Consider the following 27,683-nt stretch of genomic DNA (forward strand, 5'->3'; position numbering starts at 1 on the left):
GGATTTTGGGTTGTGTCCGTCTGACTGTGAGCCAAATCCCAGATTTGGGAAATAAGTGATGAAATCCCATTGCTCAAGTGCAAGGCTGAGCGAGCCCTGGAGGAATCCATCAGCAGCTCTTCCCAAGCCAAGTGGAGCACAAGGCTGTGTTGTCCACTAGCAAAATCAAACTTTTAATATATTTCAATCAAACTTTTAATGTATTTCTTCTATCGTCTGTCCAAATTACACATCCTAGACAACCTCGTGGTGAACTTTGGGAGTCTAACAGGCCCTCTGCACACCATATGGGCTCTGTGTATCTGTCGGATGCAGGAGTTTGGCGCTTTCTGCCCAAAATCATGGAAAAACACCTGGAGAACGGGACTGCGGCTCACATCATCTTATCTCCAGTGAAGTGATATATCATCCCTGAGGGTCAGGTCAACCGTGAAGGCTTTTTTCGCGTTTTCCGGAGCCGCGTCCCAGATCCGGGGGAATAAAGGCGAGGAAAAGCCCATTTTCCTGCTGGAATCGGGCGCGGCGGTGTGAGGGGACTCTGCCGGGACTCCCGGCGGCCGCCAGGGGGCGCCATGCCACGCTCCCCCTCCTCCCCCGCCCAGGCCTGACGTGACGTCGTCGCGAGGCGCCACGTCCGGCGCGAGCGGCGAGGGGCGGGGCCAGCGCGGGGGTGGAGAAGGGGTTTGTGGCGCGCCCGCCCGCCTGGCCAATGAGGGGCGCGCGCGCGGGCGCGGCGGGCCAATGAGGAGCGCGCGCGCGTGCGCGGGGCGGGGCGGCGCCGGGCGCGCGTCGCGGGCTGAGGCGGAGGGACGGGGCCAAGATGGCGGCGCCCGTCCTGCTGCGGGTGTCGGTACCGCGCTGGGAGCGGGTGGCGCGGTCCGCCGTGTGCGCCGCCGGCATCCTGCTGTCCCTGTACGCCTGCCACCTGGAGCGCGAGAAGGGTCGCGACAGCCACTACCAGGCCCTGTGCGACTTCAGCGAGCGGGTGCGCTGCTTCACCGCCATCACCTCCAGGTGAGGCGCGGGTGGGACCCGCCGCCGCCCCCGCGGGGGGAAGGGGCTTAGGGCTGGGGAAGCGGTGGGGACAGGTCTCGGAGTGCTGCCTCCGGTGCCTCGGGGAGTGTTGGAGGGCCGGGTCGGTGCTCGGAGGGGCTGCGGGCCCGGCGGGGGCTCGGAGGGCCGGGGCAGCCCGGGAAGGGGGGCAGCGCTCCCGGTGTGGGGCAGCCCCATCGCTGGAGGGCCGCTGTGGGAGCGGGGATTTTCGGGATCACTGCGGGCAGGAGGGTGAGGCACCCGCAATTGCTGTGTTGTAATCAATGGCAATTAGGTGGAGTGACAGGCATTTTAGTGGTAAAAGCTCGGGAGAGTGGAGTGCCCTACCTGTGAGTAGTGCTTAAGGACAACATAAACAAGTGCAATTGCAGGTGGTTTGCTTTGTTAGTTTTAATTGCAGTATCTGTATTGTGTTTTCACTGGGACGTCTCCTGGCAGCACAGGAGATGCTTCGGTGATACAGAGGAAATGCTTCATTCAAGGGAGACTTGAATGCCTCTGCAGCACAAGCCCCGTCCAAATCTTGACTATTTTGCAGACGTCTAGCCAGTTTAGCAGTTGGTCTTCTAAAGGCTGAGGACTCTAATTTCTGTTCTGTATAAATCTGGTCCTTGAGCAGATCTATGTATTAAATCCTTCTTTATTTTAATGGGATTTTTGTTATTATTGCATTGGTGCCTCCAGCTGAATGAGTACTTGAGATTTACTTTCTTGCCTCTCAGTGTAACCCCTGCAAAAGCTGTCACAGTTTTTATGGAGGTACTTGCTGTATCATCATAACAAGCCAGTTGGAGGGAGTACTCCCATCCTCTGTCAAGCTGGGAGCTGTGAAATGATTGAGGCAAAACATCCAGGGAGCTCTTTTTCCTAAAACCTCTTCTATGGTGACAGAAGTGAGATTGTGTGACAGAGATCTGTATCTCTTGCCATCTGATATTGTGACTGAGTGAAGGTTTTAACTCTGCTTTTCTGTCTGCTTCAGGTCATCTTTAGTTTGTGAAGGTATTTGTTCATGTCTCTGCTTGGAAAGTGTCTTGAAATGAGAAGTTTGGATCTAACTAGGGAGCAGACTGCAATAAACTCACCAGATAAATTCAAATAATATAAATCAAATTATGCTTAGGCTACTGAGATTAAACCACGTGATTCTCATCAGTAATTTAACTTTGATCACAGCTACAGGGGTAAAAAGAGAATAAAAGAGATTTAAGCATTAAATAGCCTGTTCTTGTATAGAATTGGTCCTCCAACAGCTTTTTGTTGTTGCAGCAAATGCTGCTGTTGTGACAGAGAATTGGATGTCACAATTTTGATGCGTGTTTACCGAACGCTCGGGAGAAGGAAATTACCTAAAGATATAATTGGAATTATTTCTAATTATGGAATCAAGCTCGGTAATTACAGCGTTCGTTAGCAATGCTGCAGCTGACACGTTGAGTAAGACCTGGAAATCCTTTGCTGCAGGAATTCTAGATGAGAATGTGAAGAGTTAGGGATGAAATGCACTCAGATCTCCCAGCAGTTGCTAGGAGAACCATGCCTGGAGTGAAGCATTGCAAATGCCAGGAGAGCTCGTGATCGTTGGAGCAGGTGGTAAAAGGAGTTTGTGGAAAAGGAACGTGCAAGTTCTGTTCACTCCAACCATATTTGGAGAAGAATTTGCTTTCCAGGCTGTGCAGGACACAGAGGGGGAGTTCTGCTTTAAAAGTAAGGCAGAAGGGCAAGGCATTAAAGTTGGAAAGAAATTAATCTTATTTTCTGTGTTGCCACATCCATCGTTCTATCTCGCTTTCTCCAGCTGAATGTTCCTTGTTCCCACATCGCCAAAGTTCCTCAGAAACTTCATTTCTAAAAGGAACTTTTAACCACACTTTACATTTCACTGGGCTTGTAGAGTTTCAGTTTTATGTTCCAGCTTTTTCACAGGTAATTCAGATTTAACTTCCACATTTCTTTTCTTATTAAGCTGTGGTACCAACAGTCAGAAATTAATTGGTTAGCTAATTATTAGAGTTAACTCTGCAGAGTTCACTGGGTGAAAAACTTCTGTTTCTACTTTGGCTTTTAGATGGTTCATTGGGTTATGTGACTTTTTATTTAAGCTGGATTTGCTGGAACTTGGAATGTTGCAATCTTCACATCTTGAGTTTTGACTCCAAGAGTGGGCTGAACTTTAAAAAGCACTTAATGCTGTTAGGATTCATTTTAAATGCATAGAATAATTAGAATAAATTACTTTATTTCTCCCTGAGCTGACTTTCTGGTATTTTGGGCGGAGTTTTTTTCACCAGCTGTTGGTATTTCTAAGTCTTGCTTTTAAGCCAGATCTGGCATTGGCACAAGAAGAAGAACAGAAATGTGAAGACTGCCAGCATGCAGAGGGAGGAGCACAGAAAATCTCCTATCACAGCCTGACTCATGCAGAAAATTATGTTGGAGAGATCCCTTCCCAGTATCCCTTACCCAAAAAATGAATGGTCAGCATATTTAAAGTTTTTATCAAGGGAAAAGTTCATGAAATAGTTTAAAAACTGCTAAGGAGTGGCTGATAAGGGCAGATATTAGGGCAGTACCTCACATCTCCATTGGCAATTGCTGTATTTTTTTTTTAATTAATTGCTGTCTTAATAGCTGAGAATAATTAAGTGTCAAGAATGACTTTATTTATAATGAAATTGGCTAATAGCAGTTTCTGGAAAATATTTTTGGTCTTACTGTAGTTTCACAGTGGGAATTAAAGTAATAAAACACATTTCAAGTCATACAGGTCATACTACAGCTTGAAATAAAATGTGACCTTTAAGTGTTAATGCAGAGACCCAAAGCCTTTGGCTTTGGTCTTTTCCACTCCCTGAGAGATTTTGGGGTCTTCTAATACATTTCTGCTTTCTGTCTTGATGAATTGGAGATTCCTGGAGGATAAATTAGTGTTTTTGAATGACTTTAGTGGGCTGGCACACAATAATTATTGCTGTACCCACTGTAACTGAGCCTCAAGACAGCAGCACAAACGAGCAAAGGGCACATGTCGTGTATCTTTAGCAATATTTGCAGCTGCGTCAGTGAAGAGGTTTGGCAATAGTCAATATTGATCTTTGCCTGGTTGCTGAAGGAGTTCTAGAGTCAAAGTAACATTTTGAGAATCTGGATGTCATTGATATTTTTGGAGTTCCTTATTCTGTTCATGAGCAAAGTCTCGGATTAGTGTCCTGTGTCTGCGGCACTCTGAACAAAGTTCTGAAAAAGTCTGGTATGGCAGAATGGTTTGGGTTGGAAGGGACCTTCAAATTCACCTTGTTCAGCCCCCTGCCATGGGCAGGAACATCTTCCTCCAGACCAAGTTACACATCCGCCTTCTGTTTTCTGGTGGATGTACCAGAATATTCACCTGGTAGTTCCTGAAAATTAAATTTAGTTAAATTTAGAGTGTGTGAAAGGCTGGCCTGTGACAGGTGTAGTATTATTGTATGGTTCTGCTCACGTTCATACATCACTTTAAACACTGAATTTACCCCGGTTGTGTTCTGTTTGGCTGACTGTGCTGGTGTAGAGCTGTTCCTCTGCAGAGTGGGTGTGAATTGCTCTAAGAACTGCAGGCAAAACTGCCCTGTGCTGGTTTCTCAGCAGAGCACACCTTGCTAGAACTGGTCCGGTGCATCTTTAGAGGGATCAAGGTGATAAGAACAACCCCATTCTCCAAGGAAGTGGGACATGGAGAAAACTTCCCAGACCTTCCTAAGCTGTCATTTTCCATTCAGCTCTGGTGTGGGGCACTTCCTGGAAACTTCTTGTCTCTCAAGTTTGCTTAATTACAAGTAAAGAACATTATGTAGCAGTTATCATTCATATTTATAATATTCCTGATATCCCAGGAAATTTTTCATTGGTGTAGCTGCAAGCAAATATCCAGATAGTTTTGAGGTTTTCAGGTGCAAGTGTCAGTGTAAGGTGTTGGGAGGTGTAACAGGGTTTCTCCAGGGATTCTGGATTCACTGAGTTTGCTGACTGAGGAAAGCTTGGAAGATCTCTGGTTTGGAATTGGGCAGGGAGAAATTGGAGGAGCCAAATTCAGTGCCACAGGGGAAGGGAGGGAAAGGCACAGTCACTCCTCTGCTGAGGGGAAAGCAGAGCCCTGGGAGCCAAGGTTCTCTGTCCCCAGTGGGAGGTACATCTTTTATAAAACACAGCAGTGCTCTTGCTGTGGGAATCTTTTTATTTTCCATCCTTAGAGTGCTCACACAAACATTAATTTTTGCTTTTCATAAATATATCATTTCCAGCTTGACTAGAATTTGTAATAGGGCTAAGAATTATTTTGCCTGGTGCAAAATAAATTTAACAAATTGCTTATAATTCAGACTTGGGCTTCATTTATGGTCGCTTAATGGAAAAGATTATGTAGAGGGAATCAGTGCTGCTGGTTTATATCTTGAATAGCCAGTGCTTCTGTAAAGGCTGCTATAAAATAATTATCCACTGTCTGCTTAATATTTTGCTGATCTAGACACTGAGAGTTTTTACAGACTCTGGAACAGAGCTGGAGGATATATAGAAGAAAACCTCATTTAGTTATGCTAAATGCTGCTAATAGATTTAAACATGAAATTAAGTGTATCAACATTTTTGAGCACTGCTGGCAAGTTTACAAATGGGAATTTTTAATCTTCTTTTCTGTGGCTTCTAATTGAAGGCTTTTACTTAATTTATTAAAACTATTAGAGTGGCCTTGAAACTGTGAATTAGGTTTAATCCAAAATCCTCTGGTGAAGCTGGAAAGAAATTGCAACCAAAGTTTCTTAACATGCTCCAGATCCTTTGACCTTTATATGAGCTTTACCCTGAAGGCAGGGGGTGAGCTCTGCTCCCCTCTGAGAACTTCCACTATGGACCAGAAATTACCTCAGAAGTCCAGTGGTGCTTAAGGAAATGTGCACATCACTTATCAAGTGTAGCCTTTTCTGATTTCTTTAGAAAATTAGATTTATTGTTTCCTCAGGGTTACAAAGTGGTGTGGGGTGTTGATAACAAAATAACGCTCGTGGGATGATAAATAATCCTGAAATGAGAGGCTTTAAGTAACTTCCTACTACCCAAAAAACACCCAAACTTGAGTTCTTTTCACGCAGTTTGAGTACAGAATATTTTTTATTGTTTGCCCTTTTCATTGCACCAAACCAAACAACTGAGAGAGAATTGTGTTGGCAGAGCTGCTGCTGCACAAATGCAGAGATTTGGATTCAGACATGCCTTGGAATAACCTGAAAGATTTGATTGCATTTCCAAGCAGTCCTTGAGGACACTGGAATGTGACCTGGGAATTGTGTGCTTTGTTCAAGGCATCTGCTGGACCTGCCCTGACCCAGTATGGTTCTTTCCATGTTAAAATGAAAATATGGGGGTTAGTTCAGTCCTGGGTATAAAAACCTAGGGGTTACCTGTTGAATTTGAGGGGATGCAATTCTGATCATTACCAGGGTTGTGGTGGAGGTCAGAAGTGCTCAGAAAGCATTTGGGACATCCAGGAAGGCTTCAGAGTAGGGCACCAAGTGTCTCGGTGCAGGTGAAAGCCCAGTTCAGAAATTTCAGCTGATCCTTAAGGACAGCGGAGGCCAAGGAAAGCATTTTGGGGAATGAGCTTTGGCAAACCTGTTAAAACCATCTGCAGGTGCTGTCAGAGCTGGGGATTGGCTACAAAAACATTTCTTACAGGGGCTGCAGGGGACACTAATCCAACTCCTGGCTAAATAAACACTTTTTGGTTTGTTTGTTTGACTTGGTGTGTTTGGCAGGCTTGGAATTCTGCTGCTTCTGGAGCCAATGCTGATAACTCAGAGCCTGTAACTTGTTAAACTGGAAGGTTGTTTGCTTGTCTGCTAAAATACTTGAGATACTGGTGGGCTAAATGAGGTTCTTGTGTTCCCTTTGAGCATTTTCTCTGCTAAATTATCCTAAAGTGTTTCAAGTGTGTCCCCTAATACACTGTTCTGGAACACAGAGGATGATCATAGTTGTGCAAAAGAGATTGAAATGATTTTAGTGATATAAAAGTGTAAGATTTTAATGGGGGTAGGTCACTCGTGGAGCACAGTGACCTCAGTTCTTTTTGTCTTCCTGTTAACAAGTAACAATTGCACACAAACACTGCTTTAAACCTCTGAAAATGCAACATTGCTGAGCTTTGTGAAGTACCTCAAACCAGAAGGGACATTGTTTAGAGGGTGGATAATAACTTCCAAAACCTCCTTTTGATAAGAGATGGTGCACATTGGGCTGAAAATCACTGCAGTGTTCAATTGTAGATGCTGGGAAAGCAGAGGAATCACTTTATTTTAGATTTCTTGAATCACTATTTAACATTTTAAAGAACATTCAGAGTGGTACACGCAGATAGAGAGGGAAACTGAGTTACAGAGATGTATTAAAGGTTTGTTCCTTGTAGTTAGATCTGATTCCTTTTATTTTTTAATAGCAGTGAAACTCGGGTGTGGTGAAAGTGGGTTTGGCACATGTGTTTGTCAGAGTGCTCTGAGTCACCTGGAGTGACTGCGACACCAAACTCCTGATCCTCAGGGATGGGAGCCACCAGGCAGAACCAGGAAAAACTTGGTGAAATCAGGCTGTGCTTTTATCTTGCTGTGCAAGCAGCTCTGTAGTTACTGCAGGTCATTTTGCTTAACATTCTGGATCCAAAAAAATGGATGCAAATGAATAACATTTCTTCTAAATTACGGGTTTTTTTGTAAAATGCAGGTTACATGAAAGACTTCTGAGTTTATTTTCTGCAGCTTATCTTGTTTTCTTCTTGCTATTTGTTTGCCATCATTTTTAGACTTTCAAAGTTATCATCAATCAGGCAATTCACACCTGAATTTGGTGTGAAAAGGAACATTATCTACTGAGTTTTTATCCTTCCTCCACTTGCTGGCAGAAGTTCCTGGTTCATTGTGGGGTTTACAACCTTAATAAAATTAGGAGACTATTTAGACTTTTCAGTAGGGAAATGAGATGGGAAAGGGAGTATACAAAGTAAATATATTAAGTTTAGATACTTTGCTTTTCAGTTTGATGCAGAACACTTGCTCCCACTCCAAACCTTATAAGGCTGGGAAAAGTGTTCTATGCTAAAACCCAGGCTGCTTAGCTGTCTCCAAGTGTGTGGAATAAGATGTGAGATTAGACCTGGACTCCATGGGCTGAAATTTAATACTTGATCTCCTCAAAGCTGCTACAAGGCCAACAAGACACTTAATGAAGTCCTGCATGTGGAAAAAGCTTTCCCTGTGCTCTGACCTTGCAGCTCTGCCCAGATCACTCTGGGACTGTGACTCTCAGGAAGGGCTGGAACTCATTATCCTTCCACTGGCAACATTTTATTCTCTTGCAGAAGAACTGCAGGGTCAGGTTCTGTAAAATGACATTTCTGATGTTTTAATCCTTTGCTCTCAGACACCACAGGATCTGCTGAGCACTCAGGTAGAGATGGATTCAGCATCCTGCAGTTATTTGGAGTTAGGCTGATGCTGAATCTTCACCCACTTTGGGTTGTGCAGGAAAACCTGAGTGTGTTCAAATCATTTTAATGTCACCCTGCAAAGAATTCTCACTTGGAGACCAGAACAATAAACTGAACCTGTGCACGGCAGGTTGAAGCATCTATAAATGTAGTAACACAGAACAATAAGTATAAACTATTAAATGTAAAAATGAGAATTCCTGTAATATATTTGTGTGGCTCTTTGCTACAGCCTTTGGAATTTGGACAACACAGGACAATTGTTACATGTCCTGTGACCATCTTATCAAAGGAAGGCTAAAAAATCTCTTAAAATCCAGATAACATTAGAGGTGTGAGAGGAAATCTCACCATAATTGAGATTCTTTGTAATTTCCATAACTCCAGAGCTGCCCTGGGATGAGAGCAGAGAGCCAGGCAGTTCTGCACCGCTTCTCCCTGCAACTCCATGTCTGGCAGCTCTGGGATGCTGAGGCTCTGTCCCCTGGAAAACCATTGTCTGTGCTGCCTTGAAGCTTAATAATAGCAGAAGGGTTTCACTTTTAAAAGATTTGAGACCAAACTAGCTGAAAGTATGTTTAATTTTTGACTGTTTATACAGTAAATCTGCTTTCTAAGAATTGGGACCTGCTGGGTTTCTTGGGGAGAAGAGCACAAGAGTATTACTAGTGAATTCAAACTTAGTCTACAATTAAAATGATGAGTTTAAATGAGTTTTGCACAGATGGCTGTGAGACTGGAGAATGTTTTGGAGATGGTATTAAATTCTCCTTATTGTGGTGCCTCTTCCTGTGGGGAAACTGTGATGTGGGGATGGCAGATCCCAGGTGAGTGACATAAGCAACATTCCTGCTTTGTGCAGGGACAAACCTGAGCTGGGTGTTGGTTCAGAAGGGCCATTGCCTCTAGGATAAGAAACTTCCTGAAAATTGCGTTTTCTTTGGAGTTTCCTGCTGCAGCAGGATGAGGAATGACACTTTTTTTACCTTGCTCAGTTAAGCTGGTAAAGTGAAGCAAGCCTGACATTTGTGTAGTGCTTGGCTTGATGCTCCAAAAATCTGCTGGCAAATATCCCAATGTGCTCTTGTGAGTTAAATTACCTTGAAATAGCAAAATAACTTCATATTTTCAAGTGACACTAATAAATAGGGTCTTCACTTTGCTTTTACAAATAATAGCATGAACTGCCTTAGGGCATGGAATTAATGGTTTCTGGCACAAACACACTTGCTAATTTAATCTTTCACCCTCCTTCCTGCAGCAGCAGTTTTGTAGGGCTTGTGCTGCTTTCTGCCTTAGCCCTGCGAAGTTGAAAGTCACTTTGTAGGGATTTCAGGTGTTGGTTCAGTGTCACACTGTGCAAGAGCTGATCTTGTGATGGTGCCATCCTCAGCTCGTGTGCTTGACAGATTTGGGTTCCTCCTGAGCTGTTAGACTGAGGAGCAGCTGAGGTACAGATTTATGTCCTGATTCTCTTGCTCTGATGCAGAGAAGTGAGTGGAACAAATCCTTGCCACAGCTTTGTAGTGACCTTGTGTCCAATTTGCTGCGGTGCAGAGAGCTGCTAAAGCTGTCAGTGGGGGAAGGAAGTGTTTATTTGACAAAACAGCTCTAAACTCCGACCCTGGGAAGGAGAGGTGGTGTTCAGGGAAGTTGCAGCTGTGTGAATTCAGTATTTCCTAGTGTGTCAAACAACTTCAGTCAGCAAGGTGTGGGATAAAGCTGTGCCCAGTGCTCCCCCTGTTGCTGCTTGGTTTTCCAGGAGAGCTCCACATAAATCATAGTAGAATTTGTGCCCTTTTCTTTCCCCAACAGCCCTGGACTGAAAATGCTGCTGGAAAGCAGTAGGTGGCCAAATAAGAGTTAATTAGTTTCCCTGTTTTACAGATGGGGTCGAGGATTCGGTCTCTTGGGTTCCATCTTTGGAAAGGACAGTGCAATAAATCAGTCAAACAGTGTTTTTGGCCTGGTGTTTTATATACTACAAATGCTACTTGGTAAGTATTCATTCACTTCAGAGCCTCAAATATAAAGCAGAGCTGTGGGGATGCAGGAGGAGAGCAATATCCATTGCACAATCTGCAGGAAACCAGATAAATGCTTCTGATTTTTATATCTTGGGGTTATTTTTGCATCACTTTAATGATACATCTGTCCAAAGGACTTAAAAACCCAACTGATAAAAAGAGTAATTGGATTTTCTCCTGATATGCTATTAATAATCCAAGTGTGAAGACAGTTTCTGTGCTGGTATTTTCACTCCAGTATATTTGGCATTGGATTGCATGGTGGAAAAGAGAGGGAATAAAAATGGAATGGGAAAGTTTTGCAGGAGTAATGGAGAGAGCAGGCAAAAAAGTGCATGAAATATAATTATATCTATTTCTTGGTAACTCTGTGGTGTGCTGTAAAGCTGTTAATCCTGACAGAAATAACTTGACCACTAATTTTCCTATAACTCAGGAATATGAGGATGGTTAATCCCACACAACTCCACAGGGCTGTCAGACAGAGCCTTAGATACTCCCCTCCAAATACCCGTTTCTCAAGGTGGTATTTTAACCAGAATTCTGTGTAATATTGCTGAGTGGCTGAGTCTGAATTCAGTTTTGTTCTGTGTGGGGAGGGGTGAGTAACTCTGTCTCTCTTGTTGCAGGTATGACAGCAAGTGCAGTAGCAGCTCTAATCCTCATGACATCCTCCATAGTGTCTGTAGTAGGGTCCCTGTACTTGGCATACATTCTGTACTTCGTGCTGAAGGAATTTTGCATTGTCTGCGTGCTCACATATTTGCTGAACTTCATTCTCTTTATCATCAACTACAAACGACTAGTTTATTTGAACGAGGCCTGGAAGAGGCAACTCCAACCCAAACAGGAATAACCCCTGGTGGAACTTTTGACTGACAGTCTGAAGACCCAACTTCCATTAAGTTTATTTTGCAGTAATTTTTTTATTCTCCATATCAGACACTTTTTTCTCCCCTTCCCCCTCCCCGAGAATCATAATGGAAATTTTGAATTATAAATTTCAAGGGGCCCCAGATAATTTCTCTGTGCTAATCTTCAGTTTAAATGCGGTTATGAAAGAAAGCTCTATAACAATCAAAGACAAGCTTTAACTTTACTTTGAAGGAGTTTTAGCCACAGCAAAACCTAGACTCTCTCTCTTCCCCCTCCACTTGTGAAGTGGGTAACACTTGCTATAAAATATCCTGTATATAAATTCAGGTATAACAAGATGTGATCATGACATGAAATATTCTAGACTAGCATCACCATATTTAATGTTGCCATGTTTACAGTATGTGTATTTTTTTTTTCTTTTCTTCTTTTTTTTTTTTTTTTTTTTTTTTTTAGCTGATGGACTTAGATTTGACTAGGACTTACACTGTAAATAAAATTAGAACTCTTGGTTTCATCCCTGGAGAACTCACTGTCCCACGGGTTTGGTTAGGAGCTGTCAGAGGGTTCAGCTCAGAGTCGACTGACACGATGGAAGAAGTGACCTCTAAAGAACGTGGAGTTGCTGCTCTCACTGTTGGGCTTTCACAAGAATGATGCTTGGGGTTGGTTCCATTTTTTCTTCTTTTATTTTTCTCTTTTTTTCCTTTTTTTTTTTTTTTTTTTTTGTCTCCAGTATCAAAAATGGAATTAAAGCTGAAACCTGAAGTATGTTGATTAAACGACAACCTCATTAATTTCTGTACAGAACAAAACTAGCTTCATGTGGTCAATGAAAAGCTGATTTGGAGATTGGGGGTTGGATGAAGTGTTCTTTGAAAGGACTCCATTTCCAAGCAGAGCTGTTCCGTTGGAAGCTGTGCTCAGCCCAGCCAGTGTTACTAATGTTTGATGTTCTATGAATGCTGCAGTATAGAATTGCAATTTGCAGTGGAAACCACTGAGTGAGCAGGATAACCAAGCAGTGCACTGAAAAAGCAGTTCCTTAATTGATCTTGGTCAGGATCTTTGGTTTGTGCTATATTGGGAAATGAACTTTAGGCCTGACACACACACATGGAGAAGATCTCTTGGAAGGGCAACCTGTTTAATGGGATAAGTAAGTCAATGTGCTCCTGAAAATGAAATGTGATATAGTGCTATCATTGCTCTTTCTAAGAACTAATTGGGGAAAAAAAATATATTAAACTGCAGATTTAAACAAAGGAACAAAATTGTACACGTTGTTTCTGCACTCAGTATTCTAAGGCTGAATGTTAAAAGTGCCTTCTGTCTTCAAATCTTAAACCAAATACTTTGTGTTGAACTTGGCAGGCAGAAGTGTCCTTGCTTTAAAAATGAACAAACAAAATTCCCAGCAAACTTGCTGGGGATAGAAGAGTATTAAGAGATCTGTTTTTAGTTTTTAGACTGAGAAGTGGTAGCAGTATTGTTTTCAGTTTAATTTAAAAGGTTGATGTGATTTGGAAAAGTGAAATACTTGTGTTTCAGACTGTGTGACACCAAAATGTGTGGGTTCAGCTACTTTCTGTAATTGGTGCTGTGCTGCTTTTTGCCCTTGTCAGTTCGAAATATGAAGAATTCTAATTGCATACCCATTTATTTAAAGAACTAATTTAACTCCTTTTAGCATTTTCATTCTCAAACATGAATGTCAGAGAGACACTTCCATTGTAAGTGGATTTTAAACACTAAGGATAAACTTGACTGTGAAACGAGCAGTGTTTCCATAGAGCAAAACAAATTTGGAGATCGAATTCACAAAATGAATATTTCAATTACTACTGAAGTAATTCTGGTTTGTACCAAGGGTGGAGGTGGAAACTGCTTTTCTGTACAGAGTTCTGTGGTGTGAGTAACATCTGTTGCATGTAACACTAAATGACTTGTCCCTCGTCCCACAGTTAGCCAGCAATTCATTAAATGAGTTTCGTATTGACCGGAGTACAGTTAAAGCTTGTCTTGATGTTTAGTTCTGTCTCTCAAATGCCTTCCACTTTGATATTAAGGAGAATGAATGATGTTGAATTGGTCCCTCAAGGCTTGGCTTTGTTCTCTCCCAAGCCTTGAGGCAGTAGCAGTGTTTAATGTGTTGTATAGATTTTATTTCGATGCATTTCTGTGATCTACACTAAAGGCATCTTTTTTTTACCCAAGGAAGAGGTGAACACTTGCTGCCTGAAAGTTGCTCCTATCTCAGAGCAAGCAGCCATGAAGACGAGTCTAATCCATGAGTACTTGGTCCAATTCCTGGGGGGAAAAAAGAGGGAAAAAAAAGCCCCATCAGCTGAAAGTATTGGTGTTAACTTCACTGTGTCTTGTGCTTGTTTGTGTGGGCATAGTCTGTTGATTCAGTTTGTTTAGTAAAAATGTTTAGGGCCAGATTTTCAGCAGTGGTGTCTGCAGTCCTTGTTTGTGTGCACATAGGGAGCAAATGGAGCTGGAGTTTGGGCTCTGGGAGGATTTGCAGCCACACTTTGTGCACGACCTTGCAAATCTGATCCTTAATTGTGAACTCTCTTGTCTTGTGTGCTTCCCTTGCAGTTACTTTTTACTGGAAGTGATTTGTTAGAAACGGCCCCGATTTCTTCTGTTTCTCTCTCGTGCTTCAGAAATGCAGTTGGCCTGAATAAAGGGCAGAATAATCTTAGCAGGAGAAATTTGGACCTTTCTGCTTCCAGTTCTTTTGACTCTTTCCTTGCTGCTCCCAATGATAGAAACAGCATCTTCCTTCGAGTAAAATGGGTTGTGATGGAAATCAGGAGTGCAGCTGTGCCCCGCAGCCAAAACGTGGTGGCAAATGCGTGCTTGATATTGCTTTTACCCTTACAAATCCAAAGGCAAATCCTAAAAATTTTCCAGGATGCAAGTGTCTGGATAAAGGCAGGTAAATTATATTTGGGCTGGCAAGGGACAGGGGTGTGTTAGAGACCCTTGTTGTGGTTTCAACATTGAGGAGAATGGACAGGATAAAATTCACAGTATCCAAACAGAGGTTCTGAATTTGGGCTCTTCCTGCCCCTCTTTGGCTCTCTCAGAGTTCCAGAATTCCTTTGGGATCACAGAATATTCTGAGTTGGAAGTTCCACTGTGAGGAGCAGATCGGAAAGACAAAAAACAGCATCCCAAAGCCTGCTTAGGAATTCAACATTCCTGAAATCCTCTTACTGTAAGGGACTGGCTGCTCTTTAAGGCCAACAAAGCATTTGAGTCTCATGGAGGAAATTAATATTCCTGGAAGTTTCTTCCTCTAAAACATTTGTGACACTGAGGCCAATGAAACATTCCTGAGCACTTTTGAGATCCGAAGTGACAACAGATCTCTGGTGAAGAGGTTTCTGAGTGCTGTGGTTTGCATTTTTGTGCTGCTGTTGTGTGTCAGTTGTTCCAGGAGGTTGGTGAGGTGCTTCAGGCAGTTCTGCTCCTAATTTGTGTAGGCTGAAGTCAGAGGTTGGATGGCTTTGGTTCTGCCAATGTTGTTTAACCTGATCCAGAAAAGATGAAGTATTCTGTTTCCATAAAACTGTATTAAGCATGGCCTAAATATTAGGTGTTTGTTCTGTATTGTACATCAACTATTTATTCCCAGTGCTTTCAACTCCAAATCCAACACCCATTTAAAATGGAATCATTGGGCAGATGTTCCTTTTCTCAATATAGGCTGAGAGATTCTCTCTTGGAGGTTTAGGATACAATTTTGCTAACAGGTAAAAAAACCATGTAAATATGTACGAATTCTATTTGTTGCACATAACTTTTTTTGGTATAAAAAAAAAAAAAAGAAAAAAAGAAAAAAAAAACCCAACAAAAATAAATGTAGAAATTACCTGTGGATGTCTTGCTGCAATCATTCTTATGCTGCATTCATGCAGTCCAAACATAAGAGCTTGAATGAACCCAACCAGAGGCCTTTTTGGACTCAGTCTGAGCCTTAGAAACTGTTTTTAATGTCAGTACTGTAATTCTGTTTCTAGAAATTGTACCAAGTCGTGTGGTTTTTTTTTCCAATAACTTGTGTGTGTTTAGCAGTAGAAGGGTTAAAGCACTTAATTCCCCCCAGATCCCAGTTTTCCCAGTAGAATTCCTGCAGCTTTGTGTCTGGCTGAGCATTGTGTGTAAAGGCTGAGCAGCGTTGACTTGAGGCTTTCACTGTTTACAGTTCTTTAAGCAAAAAAAAACCCAACAAGCCCAACATTGTGATTTTTATCACTTTCTGCTTTATTGGGGCTGCTCAAAGCTGGTCCCACAGACCACAAAATCCCTGGGAACTGCTGGATGTGTCCCTGGATTTGGGGAGGGAGCTGCTGGGCAGGGTTGGGTTTGTTGAGAACAAGCAGGAATTAACCCTCAGATTTTGGGGGGGCTGAGCTGAGCCCTGGTTTGTAAGGAGTGACCAGTGTCAAATCTTCATCTGTGTTTTGGTCAGGTCTGTTGAAATTGGGGAAGAAAGTGAGGTTTTAAGGATGATGGCTAGAGATGGAGAAGTTGAAATTACTTTCAAACACTGCTAGTGGGCTTAAGTACAGGAATTGCTCATACCATGGTGTGTTTGAACAAATGTCTTTTTATTGTGCATAGAGTTTTATATTCTGGGGGTTTAGTTCTGGAGAAAATCTAGGCCTAGCAGGGTGTGAGGAATGCTGTAGTGTTCCTTTCCCTTAAAAACACAAGAAAAATTGTTGTGGAGTCTGCAGTGAACATCTGTGTCCTTATTCTGCTGGGGCAGGGTGGAAGATGCTGTTGGTTCCTCGTGTGCCACCTCTGAAGGGACCAGAATTTGGCCACCACACAACAGAAAATATTTTCTTTATATGGTCAGATTCAGTCACTTTCCTGAGCCACTCACAGCAGAGGCAGCTGCAGAACAGGGAGTGATGGCAGCAGTTTCACCCAGAATCTGTGAATTCCAGTGATCAAACTCCAGAACTGTCACTTCCCAAATGCACTGGGCAGCCTCTGCTTCTGTTGCTCTGCTCCTTGTGATTTGGGACAACGCTGGGAAGTTTGCAGACTAAATATTTGAGTTTTTCTGTGTGTGATCCATGCCAGGCTAAAGCCCTAAAGGGACATCACTGAAGCAGCACCAGGATTTATACCTGGCCCTACCCCAGAGGGCTTCAGGCCACTCTCAGAAAGGTTTGGAACAGAATTTCCCTCTGGGCTGCTCTTCCTGTGATGACATTTAATATGAAGGAAGCCCTTCCACAGTGGAAGTGGCATTGTTAGACACAGCTTGTGTCTAATAGTGGCAGTTTTGGTACTGTAGAATAAATAGATTTAAAGTTGAGTCGATGTAGTCCCTCCCTCTCTAACATTCCACCTTGCTGCTGGAACAGGAATTCCAAACTCTGTTGGAGTATGTTGGGTGGTTCACACCCTTCCTGGCTGCTGGGAATGCTCAGGATTTCTCACACATCCATCCTGTCAGGCCAGAGCAGCTGCACAAACTCTGCCCTTGCAATCCTGGGGGCAGTTTGCTGTCATCTCAGTAGTGTTAACTCTTAGGGGAGTTGAACTGGAAAACCTCATTTGCTTTAGAGGGATGTGATGTTCATTTAGAGTAACTTAGATTTTGTTTTAAGTTCAGCATTGAGTTGTATCATGTAATATTTGTAATTTTTTTGCCATAAACAGATACCTCAGTCAGGATTTCTTAACTTCAGCTTCTTGAAAGTATTTGTCTTCCTGCCTGGAAACAGGAAGCCTCCAGACATGGCTGAGCAGAGGAAACAGAAGTTTCTGACCTGCTTTGCATCACAGTAACTACTTCAGGTGGATTAGAAATCGCATTGGACTTGCACGGCTTGAATCAGGCATAAAACGTATTTAAACAGAAATTTAATAACAACTTTAACATAATCCCCAGCCACTAAACCCTTTGTCTTCATTTTAGGAAGAGGGAATGTGATGTTATTACAGGAGGAAGACAGCTTGATTCATTTGCAATCTTCCAGTATCTGTCTCTAAGAACAAATGCGGCTGCTTTAGGCTGGCGCTGGCGGGTGAAGATTCCTTTCTTGTTCCCCAAAACTCGTGTGGTCCCTGCAGAGAAATTATAAAATAAAATATATAAACCAAGCTCTTCCAGGCCCTGCTGGGAGCTGTTACAGTGTAGGTACTAAATCTGGCCAGGTGGAAGAGACCTCTGCACTTTCTTCTGCACGGTCAGGTACAGCAGGGAGCTTGGCAGGATCCGTGGCTGTGACAGAGCAATCCAGCTGCAATTCCTTGTTTTTTACAGCTGCTGAGCTGGGACATTTAATTGGGGTGTGCCCTTTGATTAGTGTTGTATCTACAATAGATTGGCTCCACCTTCAGATTGAATGGAGGAAATAATGATGACTGTTTACTGTCCTGTGTGGTGTCTGGATCCTTTCTGCCTGTTTTAATTTTCCTAGGAAATGAGAGAAGATTGCAACACATAGAGAGACTGGAACTGCATCTGTGTGTGACCTTGTCTACATGTTCTCAGTCCTTTTTGATGCTGCTTTTCTGGCCACTGCCATCACTGAGCTTTCTAAAGCCTGTCCTGGTGCTCTGCAGGGTATTTTAGTGCTGTTCCTCCCTCTCACTGACTGCTCACCACCCCAACCCCCTGCAGGTGGCATAAGCAGAACAGGTTCATTACTAGATCTGAGTTGTGATTGTTTAATTTCTGTGGGACTGCACTGTAAATGAAGGAATTTCCCTTCCTTTGTGACTGCACTTATCTGCATGGTGGAGTGTCACAGTGACACAGCTGTTGTGCCAGTGTGGCATCTGCTCCTCTACTGCTAAACCTCTACCAAGTTCATATGGATTATTTAAGGTGCTCTGTTCCCAGGCTAGCTGTAGGTGACACTGGAAACAAGAGAGATGTCCCTGACAGCTGCCTGAAGCTCTCAATTGAGGGTGGCCAAAACCCAGGAGCAACCTGGATTCCTCACAAGCTTCCCCTGTGCATTGCCTCATGTTCCTGGGAGCAACTGTGCAGGAGAAAGGATGAATTAAGCACAGGCAGGACCTTCCCTCTTGGCTCTGGTCATGCTGGATCTGGTGACAAAACCAGCTGTGCTCCATCCTGGTGAACAGAGGGCCTTTTGTCCTACCCTTCAGCACAGTCTTTGTGTGGCTTCAACCACTTAACTCCCAGGGAGGATGGAGAGGTGTTTGGAATATAAATAAAAGCTCACCTTGATTGGTCATGAAATCAGCAAAATTCCAGATGAGCTCCCCGATCACGTACTCCTTCCTCTTCTTGTCAAAGATGGAGTGGTACGCCCTGAGCATGGCCTGCTGGTACTCCTCACTGAACATCAGGGGTGGGTCCTGCAGCCAGGAGAACAGGGTGAGGGGACAAACCACCCCAGCACAGCCATTCCCACTGCCTGAGGAGCTATTCCTGAACAGAAACTCTGTGGCTGCCTGGTCTGCTGGTTGTGCTGTGTTAACATGGCTGTTGTGACCATTAGCAAACACAAAATTCCAGGTATTTCCAGGGGGAATTCCCTTGGTGGCTTTTGTCATGTCAGGGACAGCACCACAAAACCTCCATTCTCCAGGGTTTGCTTTCATTTAAGCATTTTCTACCACTGCCAAGGACAGGTTTTGGAGTCCTCTTTAAACAAAGTGAGTGGCAAAGCTCACTGGTTTTGCTGGAGCAGGATCCCAATCCTGGAGCCTTTTGCACACTAAAGCATCTCACAGCAAACCAGGCCCAGTGGTGCCACCCTCTCCCAGTGCCATTTTGCTGCCTTGTAAGAGCTGTTTCCATCTGGCAAACACCACAACACTCACACTGTGCAGCCCAGGCACCGAGTCTGCTCCATATTCACTCTGGATAATGGGTTTTTGGTAGGTTTTATACCAGTTCTCAAACTGGGCTGTGAGCTGGACTGGGATCACTTCCAGGTGGCCTGGGTCATGGTACCAGGAGAAGTAGCTGTTCACACAAATCACATCCACGTAGGGAGCCTGCAAAAAACAAGGTGAGAGTGTTTTGGCACAGACTTCAACCTTGTCTTGTAAACCTAAATTCTCCTTTGGGTTCATTTAATGGAATCCAGGTTTATTACACGTGGAAAGAATTGTTTCCCCCATTACTCAGGCCCTCCAAACATCATCTTTTTCCCAGGAAAAAAAAAAGAAAAAGGATAAATTTAATAAGCTAACAGCATTAATCTGGCAATTTTTCTTACAGATTAGTAAATCACAGCAAAGAGTTAGACAAGATCAACACGTTTCATTCTCAGGTTTGTTAGAAGTTTTTTTTGTTTCCAAGATGTCTCTGGCTTGCTGGTACATTTAGATGTACTTTTTCTTTTTGAGTATTGGAATGTGATTATCAAGTGAGTGGTCAAATATTTTGACTAGCAACTAAATTTTGTGCATCAATGGTGCAATACTAAGACTAAAGCATTCTGCAAGTTATTTGCCATTTCTACCACATGGACAGTGTGATAAAAGGGCACAAAGCCCCCTCAAGATAAAGTGATGTTGTATGTAACTTGTTCAATGTTCTCTTAACATGTTTTGTAATAAAAGAAAAAGAAAAAAGTTCTAATATCACATCAGTGTATGAGATCTGTTCTTTGGGTTTGTTTGCCTGAGCTTCTCCAGTTGGGCAGAGTGGGAATGGGACATCCAGAAGCAAATTCCTGCTGGGCTCTTTCAAATTTAAAGCATCAGAGGTTTTGTTTTTTTCTGGGGTAGGGAAGAAAAACCTGAGAGTTGCAGCCATTCCTGCTAATTAGAGCACATTTTAGAAGAAATCCAAAGTCTAACCTGGAGCAGGGATGTCTGGCAGCACCAACTCACCTGCTAGAAATGATTACTGTACAAGGATCTACCCTGGAAACAAATACAGGTGTTAAAAAATCCTTGGTCCATGCTATGAAAGGCCCAAAAATCCAAGGAAAGTGCCTTTTGGTTATTTATCCAGCTCTAGGGCTTTAATTGTGGAGCTGGAGGAGCTTTTAGATTACTCAACACAAAGAGACATCTGCCAAAGAAGATCTAGAGCAGTTTAAAGCAGGAATTAAAGCAAAGCTTCCTTCCTTTAGACTTCCATAAGGGTTGTGAGCATTTTAAAGAGGTTTAAGCTTTGGCTTAATTGCAAGTGAAATTCCTGAGCATTAGTAAACACAATCAATGGCACAGCAAAGCATGACAATATTTATGGAATTCAGGGACATAATCCTGCACACAAAGAATTGTTCTCTCCTACAGATCCTTTTTTTTTTTTGTTGCACTACAACTACAGGATAAGGAGATTTCTACTAGAAACAAAACCATAATTTTTCTTTAGCCTTTCCCTGCTAAATACCTCCTGTAAATTTAGGGAAGGAGGTGGGGAAAGGACTATAAAACAAGAGGAGGACATTTAATGTATGAATTAAAAACAACAACAACAAAAAAGAAAAAGCTAGAAAATGAAGCAAACTTACACCACGATCAAGAGCGTAATTAGCATCTGTCACAAAGGTGACTGGTCTGGAGGGGTCGAGAGCTTTAGTGTGAGCTATCACTGTCCTGTTTGCAAACAGTAAAGCAAGAGTTCAACAACAGCGTGGAGAAGCACAGCCCCCTCTCCCCAGGCTCTCTGTCCTTACACCCACACACAGAGCTGCTTTTGATTTAGCAGCCAGTGTTCTAATGAAATAAAGGGAGTATTTGCCACCTGAAAGAGAGCACAGTGCAAGCACACCAAGCACAGGCACATGGGGTGGTGCCAGCAGCTCAGAAGTTGAAGGGATAGTTGAGTTTGAGGATGAAACTGTAAAAAGGGCAATGGGAAGTTTCTGAACAACTCCTGGGATGTGTTCTTGAGGCCCTGTGCCACAGCAGGCAGAGGTTGGATGCTTTTGAGGAAGCCCTGAGTGAGGGAGATGGGACAGAATGGGACAGTGAAGCTCTGCTGCTGCCCTGACACTGCAGGAGGGTGGTAGAACATCCTGAAGAATGAAACTTCACATTTCTCTCTTAATGCACCTACAGCTCCCAGGGACAGCCTGCTGCCCATTACACAGCTGCCTCTGGGCTCTCCAAAGCTTAAATCTCTTTAGAAATACAACCAAGGGGACTGCAGGGACTCAAAGCAGTGGCTTTGAAGTGGGGAGGCACAGAACAAATAAGCAGCACTAACTGCAGAACCTTGTGTTCATGATGAAAGACCAGTTATTCTACAGCTTTGCTGTAATTCTCAAAGGATTCAGCACTCATCTGCCAGTGCTAACAAGGAATGTTCCATTCTCACCAAGATTTTACTTCACCCTTAGCTCCAGAAGAGATGCTCAAACCAAATGGACTCCTGGTAATTTTGTGGAGCCCTGGTGGTTCAGAACCAACACGCTGGGACAGTTCTGAGCATCTGTTTGACACATGCAGCTGTTCCATTTCAGTTTGCATCTGCAGGTTCAGTTCCAGGGCTCCCAGAAAATGCCTACCCTCCCTTTACTACCTCTCTGTGCCATCCCAAAGGAAGAAGAGGCATCAGCTGCCAAGAGATGAGGAGCAGAGGCACTTACTTGAAGTAGTGAGCAGCTGGGGGCAGCTCCGATGCCGGCTCGTTGGCCACTGACCACATGACCACTGAGGGCCTGTTCTTATCCCTGCGGACCAGCTCCTCCATCACAGCCAGGTGATGCTGCAGGGACTTGTTCCCAAAGCTCTCTCTGGAAGACAGAAGGAGATGAGGCTGTAAAATCCATCCCCTCTGCCTTTCCCTGTGGAAACTCGGCCTCTGGGCACAGCAGAGCCTTGATGCTGAGGATGACTGAGGATGGCTTCTGCCCTATTTCCACAAAGTTTGCTGCACAGTTCAGGGCCGTGGTTTGGGCTCGTTAAAGGAGCCATGTGGCAAAATGTGGCAAAATGCCCTTTGCTTGCCCAACATCCCGAGGCACCGGTGGTGCAACCGATTTCCAAACGGAGCAAAGTACTCCCACTATCAGCACAGGGTGGGACACTGAGGACAAAAGTGTCAGAAGGGTAACGGGACACTTGGAAACAGCTCAGGGAGGAGCAGAGGAGCGAGGGGCAGGGTGTGCTGGGCAGCTCTTACGGCAGTTTGATGCCCACCCCCGGGCTCTCGTCGATGACCACGATGCCGTAGACGTCGCACAGGTCCATGATCTCCTCGGCGTACGGGTAGTGGCTGGTGCGGAAGGAGTTGGCCCCCAGCCAGCGCAGCAGGTTGAAGTCCTTCACAATCAGGGGCCAGTCCAGGCCTTTGCCACGGATCTGGGGGGAGAGAGAAATCGCCCCTTGTGAACACAACTTCCCTGCTTGATCCAGCCGGACAGCCACTGTCACAGTTAGAGGGGTTTGGGTTGGAAAGGACCTTAAAGCTTGTATCATTCCACCCCCTTCCACACCTTCCACTAGCCCAGGTTGCTCCAAGCCCTGTCCAACTGGCCTGGAACACTTGCAGGGATGGGGCAGGCACGGCTTCTCTGGGAACCCTGTTCCAGGGCCTCCCCACCCTCACAGCAGAGTGACTGACTGTCAGCGTGTCTGAATGAAAGCTCTGGCTGGGAGATGCTTCAGGGTCTCCACCAGCACATCCACGTGCCCTGAGGGATGCCATGACTGGCAGGACCAGGCACGGTGTCCCCTTAGTGCTTAGGCTGGGAGGAGAGTGTGAGGAAACAGCTCCTGGGAGAGGAGAGGGGAGGGGAGGCAGCGCAGGTGCCACCTCAGCAGCAGGAGCTTTGGCCCTGGGTGTCCCTGCCATGGGTGCCACACTTACATCTGCATCCTCGTGCTTGTTGACACCGTGGAAGTAGAAGGGCCTGCCATTGATGAGGAACTGGGTGCTGGTGACGTGCACGGTGCGGATGCCAACCGGGAGCGTGTACACGTCCTCCAGCAGCGCCTCGCCCACCTGGGCCTGCATCTTCACCTGCATATCCAGAGAGGAATGGGAGGGATCCTCAGGGAGATGCCCAGAGCTCCCTCCCCATCTGAGCAAGATTTTGGCCCCACATCCTTTCCCAGCCCTGCCTCAGCACACAGCCAGTTCCTCACTGCTGCTGCTCGGGGGGAGCCAGGTCTGACTGAACACAAAACAGAAATGCAAGGTGTGGAAGCTGAAGGATGAAGAATGAGCCCTTGGATGACCCTTCTGGCACTTGCTCATCTCAAACACTTCAGTGTCTTTTCCCCATAGCATCCCCCAGGCCATTTCTGTGCCCTGGACAGAAAATGCAATCATGCTGACTGACACATCACCTGCTGGGGACTCAGAGCAGCTCACCCTCCCCAGTTTCTGCACATGAACATCACTACTGACCCATAACTCCCTCAGAAGCTCCCAGGCTCGAGCTAGTGAACTCATCATCTCCTCAGAGGGGATGGACTGGACCCTCAGTGTGCAGGGCCAGCACCTCAGAGCACACTCCAGGAATGCTCTTCTCTCTGGCAGACCCTTCAGAAGCTGCCAAAGCTCAATTTGATTGCTGCCTAATTAGCAGAGCCACTCTGGTCACACGCACAGGGCCCGTGAGAGGAGAGGACAGAGGATGAGCCCTATGGCAGTGCCTTCACCCTATGAAACACACACACAGGAGGAAATGCCATTTACCTCCAAGGAGTACAGGTATCCAGGGTTCTCGTGCATCAGGTAAGGCCACCAGAGGTTTGGGTTGAGGACTTTGAGCTCTCCCACTGGGCCATCAGCTGTAGCAACCACCTTCCCCTCTTGGTCACGTAAACTCAGGGACAGGGAATTGGCTGTGCTGCCAACCACTGCCACCTGATACTGCACCATGGCTGGCTCAGGAAACAAAAGACAATCAGAGACTGCAAGAGGACAGCTCAGCCTCAGGAAAAAGCCACCAGCAAACAAATTCAATCAGACTCATGCAGGATATTTTCCCTGCTGCTCTGGTCACCTCCATTTGGAGTCTGAGGGAGCTGTAGCTGCTCAGGACCTACCAACACTGTCTGATGAGGTGGTTGTCACAGTGATGTCATCGATGTAGGCAGCAGGAGTGGTGTACAGCACAACTGGGCGGTGGATTCCAGCATAATTAAAGAAATCAAACCTGGTGTTCTGCACAAAATAATTCTTGGGGTACCTGAGTGAGCAAGACAGGAAAACTGGCTGCATAACACTGCTGAAGGCAGCATGTGGATGCTGGCAGTGCAAAATAATCGTGTAAAACATCTTTATGACAGGCTGGATCTGTCTTTCTGCTGCTACACTGAAGGATTTTGCAGTTAACAAAGAAGTTAACAAAGAGCTTGATCCTTCAGGAGAGCTGGTACTTGCAGCTTCCAGCTGAATCCGAGCTTCTCAAACCAGCCCTTGATTCAGCTTGACAAATCAGCAACCCTGTGCACACAACAGATGCAATAACTCACTGCTGATTCCCTACACCACCACAGCTTAAACTCCTCACTGCTCTACCAACAGAATTCACCACAAAGACAACCCCATGGAGGGATTTATGAACCAGCAGTTGAATAAACCAACCCTCTCCCACACCCCTGGGATGAGCCCAGCAGTAAAACAGCCCAGGAACTCACCTTGATTTGTCAGTCATGTACTGGATGGAGCCTGGGGGCAGCGTGTGGGGGGTCAGGGTGTTGTTGAGGGCGACGGTGATGCGGCACAGGGTGTCTGGGCTGCCCTGCACCACGCTGCTGATGTCAGCCTCAAAGGGCAGGTGCCCCCCTTCGTGTTCCACCACCTGCACCCCGTTCACCCACTGCAAGGAAAGACCCCAAAAAAATGGGTTACTGGGATTCTGCAGTGAGCAGAGTACAGAAAAGGGAAGCTCAGTTACAAGGAACACCTGAGCTCTTGATCCTCAAAGGATCTTTGAGGGAACAATCTTGGTCTTTGAGGGATCTCCCTTTGCCAGGAGCTAGGTCTGGGTGACAACAAGTGTCACTGAGGGACACAGTTTGGGGCAGAGCCATTAACCAGGAAATGTTTAGTTACCAATCCCAAACCTGCAGGATCAGAGAAGAGAAATTGCAATTCATTCTTGCTGGGGGAAAACAGGCACGAGCTCAGAAGGGGATGCAAAATCGAGGCAGGGACGCATTTGCTGAACAAACCATAAACCTGACTTCAGTCCAGGCAAATTTAGGAAACCCAGGGCCACACGTACCACGATGGAGTAGTAATGGGCACTCCCGAAGCGCAGCACCACCCTGGGGGCGGGATCGCCCTGCAGCCAGCGCAGGGGGAGCAGCACCTCCTTCTCGTACCACACCCAGCCGATGTAATTCTCCAGGCTGGGGTCCTGAGTGATGTCGTTGAAGCTGGCAGGCACTGGCATGTCAATCACGGGGCCGGTCTGGCAGGAATTGCATGGAAAAATAAGGAACAGAGTTTAAAAAGAGGAATTTTACTATTGGAGGTGTCCCCTTCCACTGACAGCCTTACAATGCCTTTGCCAAGGGGAAATCCTTGGGAAAAGCTGTTTAAAAACTGCTGAGATCTCTCACGGCTCCTACACAAGCCCTAATTAGCACCAGGCACAGGAACCTGCCTGTTCCTACAGGAAGCAGCTGCTCCTTTCTTTTCCCCTCCTGCTGTGCAATGAAATGTTTTCATTAATGGCTCTGGCATCATGGAATCAGAGAAGTGAGAGGGGAAAATCCCAAGCCCAGGTTGTTGTTTCAGTGGGAATTTTCTCCTGCACAGCTCCAAGAGCAACGTGGAGGTTGTGGTGCTGTTTGTCAGCTAAGAGCTGTAGTAAAAGGGTAATAAAATAATAGATATTTTGGGCAGGAATAGATATTTTGGGATATTTTCCTCCCCATGGAGACTGGGACATGTTCAGCCTTTCTCACTGTATGAAAGCAACAGATTCCTTGGGATTACAACAGAATCCATTCAGTTGCTTATTCCAATATGAAGATTAGAGGGAGGCAGTGTCACAGGACATTGAATATTGAGGAATCCAGATGCTGTTGCCAAACAGAGCTGTTCGTTTTCAGCATTTTCTGCACTCGGGATGTTGCACAAAGGAGTTCTGCAGCTTCTCCTTTCCTGAGGAAGCTTCAGGAAACGGAATGAGGAAGGTCTGGGCACTCAGGGTGGGCATCATGTGCAGGGCTGACTCAGCACTGGCACTGCAGAGAGCCCAGTGCCCTCATCAGAAAATCCTAGTTGGAAAATCCTTGGATGGGGAGGAGGATTTTCTAGTATCTGATGTAGGAAAACTCCTGCCTGTGCTGGCCAAAACCTGTGTACTCCTTCAGGGTGATTCTCTGAGGTCTAAAACAGGTTGAGTGCACCCATCTAAGCCTCTCTTGGAGGGGGCATATTTCAGGATTCCTCTCCTCTGGCAAAACTTCCAGCAGCACATTGCCCTTCAGCTCTTCTTCCACAATCCGGCACCAAAATCGGCCAAAAGGCTAAGAATAGAAACAATTAACAACTTATTCACTTTATGCATAAAACCCATTAATCTTTTCTGCCAGGTAGTTAAAATTTCCAAGCAGATCCCAGCCACACCAAAACTTGTCTACCAGCACTCTGAAACTTTGGAATAAGCAATTCCCGGTGCCCGTTTTTGCCGGTTCTGTGCTGCTGGAAGCTCAGCGCCGTGCACGGCCCCGCAGCACGGGACAGCTGAGGGTGAACGGGCCCCGTTCAATCCGTGTTTGCCTTCGGAGCAGCACCGGGGCATCAGCAGGGACAGCTAATTAGGAACCGAATTAGCCTCGAGAGCAACCCGGGCAGCCCGGCGGGGAGGAAGGCAGGGAAAGAGGAAGGGAGGGAGAGAGGAAGAAAGAAGCGGAGCCCCCGCAGCCCGGTTGGGAGGGGAAGGAGCGCAGCCCGTCCGTGCCCGCCGCTCCCCGCTACCTGCCGGAGCGGCCGCCGGTACCAGCGCTGCGCGAAGCCGGCGTCCCTGCCCGGAGACAGATCGGCGCGGAAGCTCCAGAGGCCGCCGAGCTCCCTGCGCTCGCGGGAGGGGGTGTCCCGGGGCTGCAGCATCCCGGCGGGACCGGCCGCCAGCCCCGGGAGGAACAGCAGCAGCACCGGCAGCAGCAGCGGGCATGGCCCGGCACCGCCGCCGCCTGAGGCCGCCTGCGCCATCTTGGCTGTGGGCGGGGCCCGCCGGGGGGGCGGGGCCGGGGAAGGAGAGGGGCGGGGCTGGGGTGGGAGAGGGGCGGGGCCGGCGAAGAAGAGGGGCGGGGCTGGGTGAGAGGGG

General features: G+C 45.6%; 2 protein-coding genes across 2 annotated transcripts; one reads left to right on the forward strand and one right to left on the reverse strand.

The window, feature by feature from the left end:
- Positions 1 to 735: 735 nt before the first annotated feature.
- Positions 736 to 15,344, forward strand: VKORC1L1 (vitamin K epoxide reductase complex subunit 1L1). The gene is made up of 3 exons (XM_086859580.1): positions 736 to 1,014; positions 10,454 to 10,563; positions 11,223 to 15,344. The coding sequence occupies exons 1-3, from the start codon at positions 821 to 823 to the stop codon at positions 11,447 to 11,449; spliced, it is 531 nt and encodes a 176-aa protein (XP_086715706.1). The 5' UTR covers positions 736 to 820; the 3' UTR covers positions 11,450 to 15,344.
- Positions 15,345 to 17,352: 2,008 nt separating this feature from the next.
- GUSB (glucuronidase beta) lies at positions 17,353 to 27,642 on the reverse strand. Its single transcript, XM_023939194.2, has 12 exons — positions 27,335 to 27,642; positions 25,629 to 25,817; positions 25,039 to 25,220; positions 24,445 to 24,587; positions 24,092 to 24,279; positions 23,258 to 23,410; positions 22,571 to 22,749; positions 22,035 to 22,181; positions 20,955 to 21,039; positions 19,306 to 19,482; positions 18,702 to 18,837; positions 17,353 to 17,571 (listed from the first exon to the last, which is right to left on the reverse strand). The coding sequence occupies exons 1-12, from the start codon at positions 27,566 to 27,568 to the stop codon at positions 17,414 to 17,416; spliced, it is 1,971 nt and encodes a 656-aa protein (XP_023794962.2). The 5' UTR covers positions 27,569 to 27,642; the 3' UTR covers positions 17,353 to 17,413.
- Positions 27,643 to 27,683: the final 41 nt, after the last annotated feature.

This window comes from Cyanistes caeruleus, chromosome 21, assembly GCF_971803275.1.
Source record: "Cyanistes caeruleus chromosome 21, bCyaCae1.hap1.1, whole genome shotgun sequence".
Classification (NCBI taxonomy): domain Eukaryota; kingdom Metazoa; phylum Chordata; class Aves; order Passeriformes; family Paridae; genus Cyanistes; species Cyanistes caeruleus.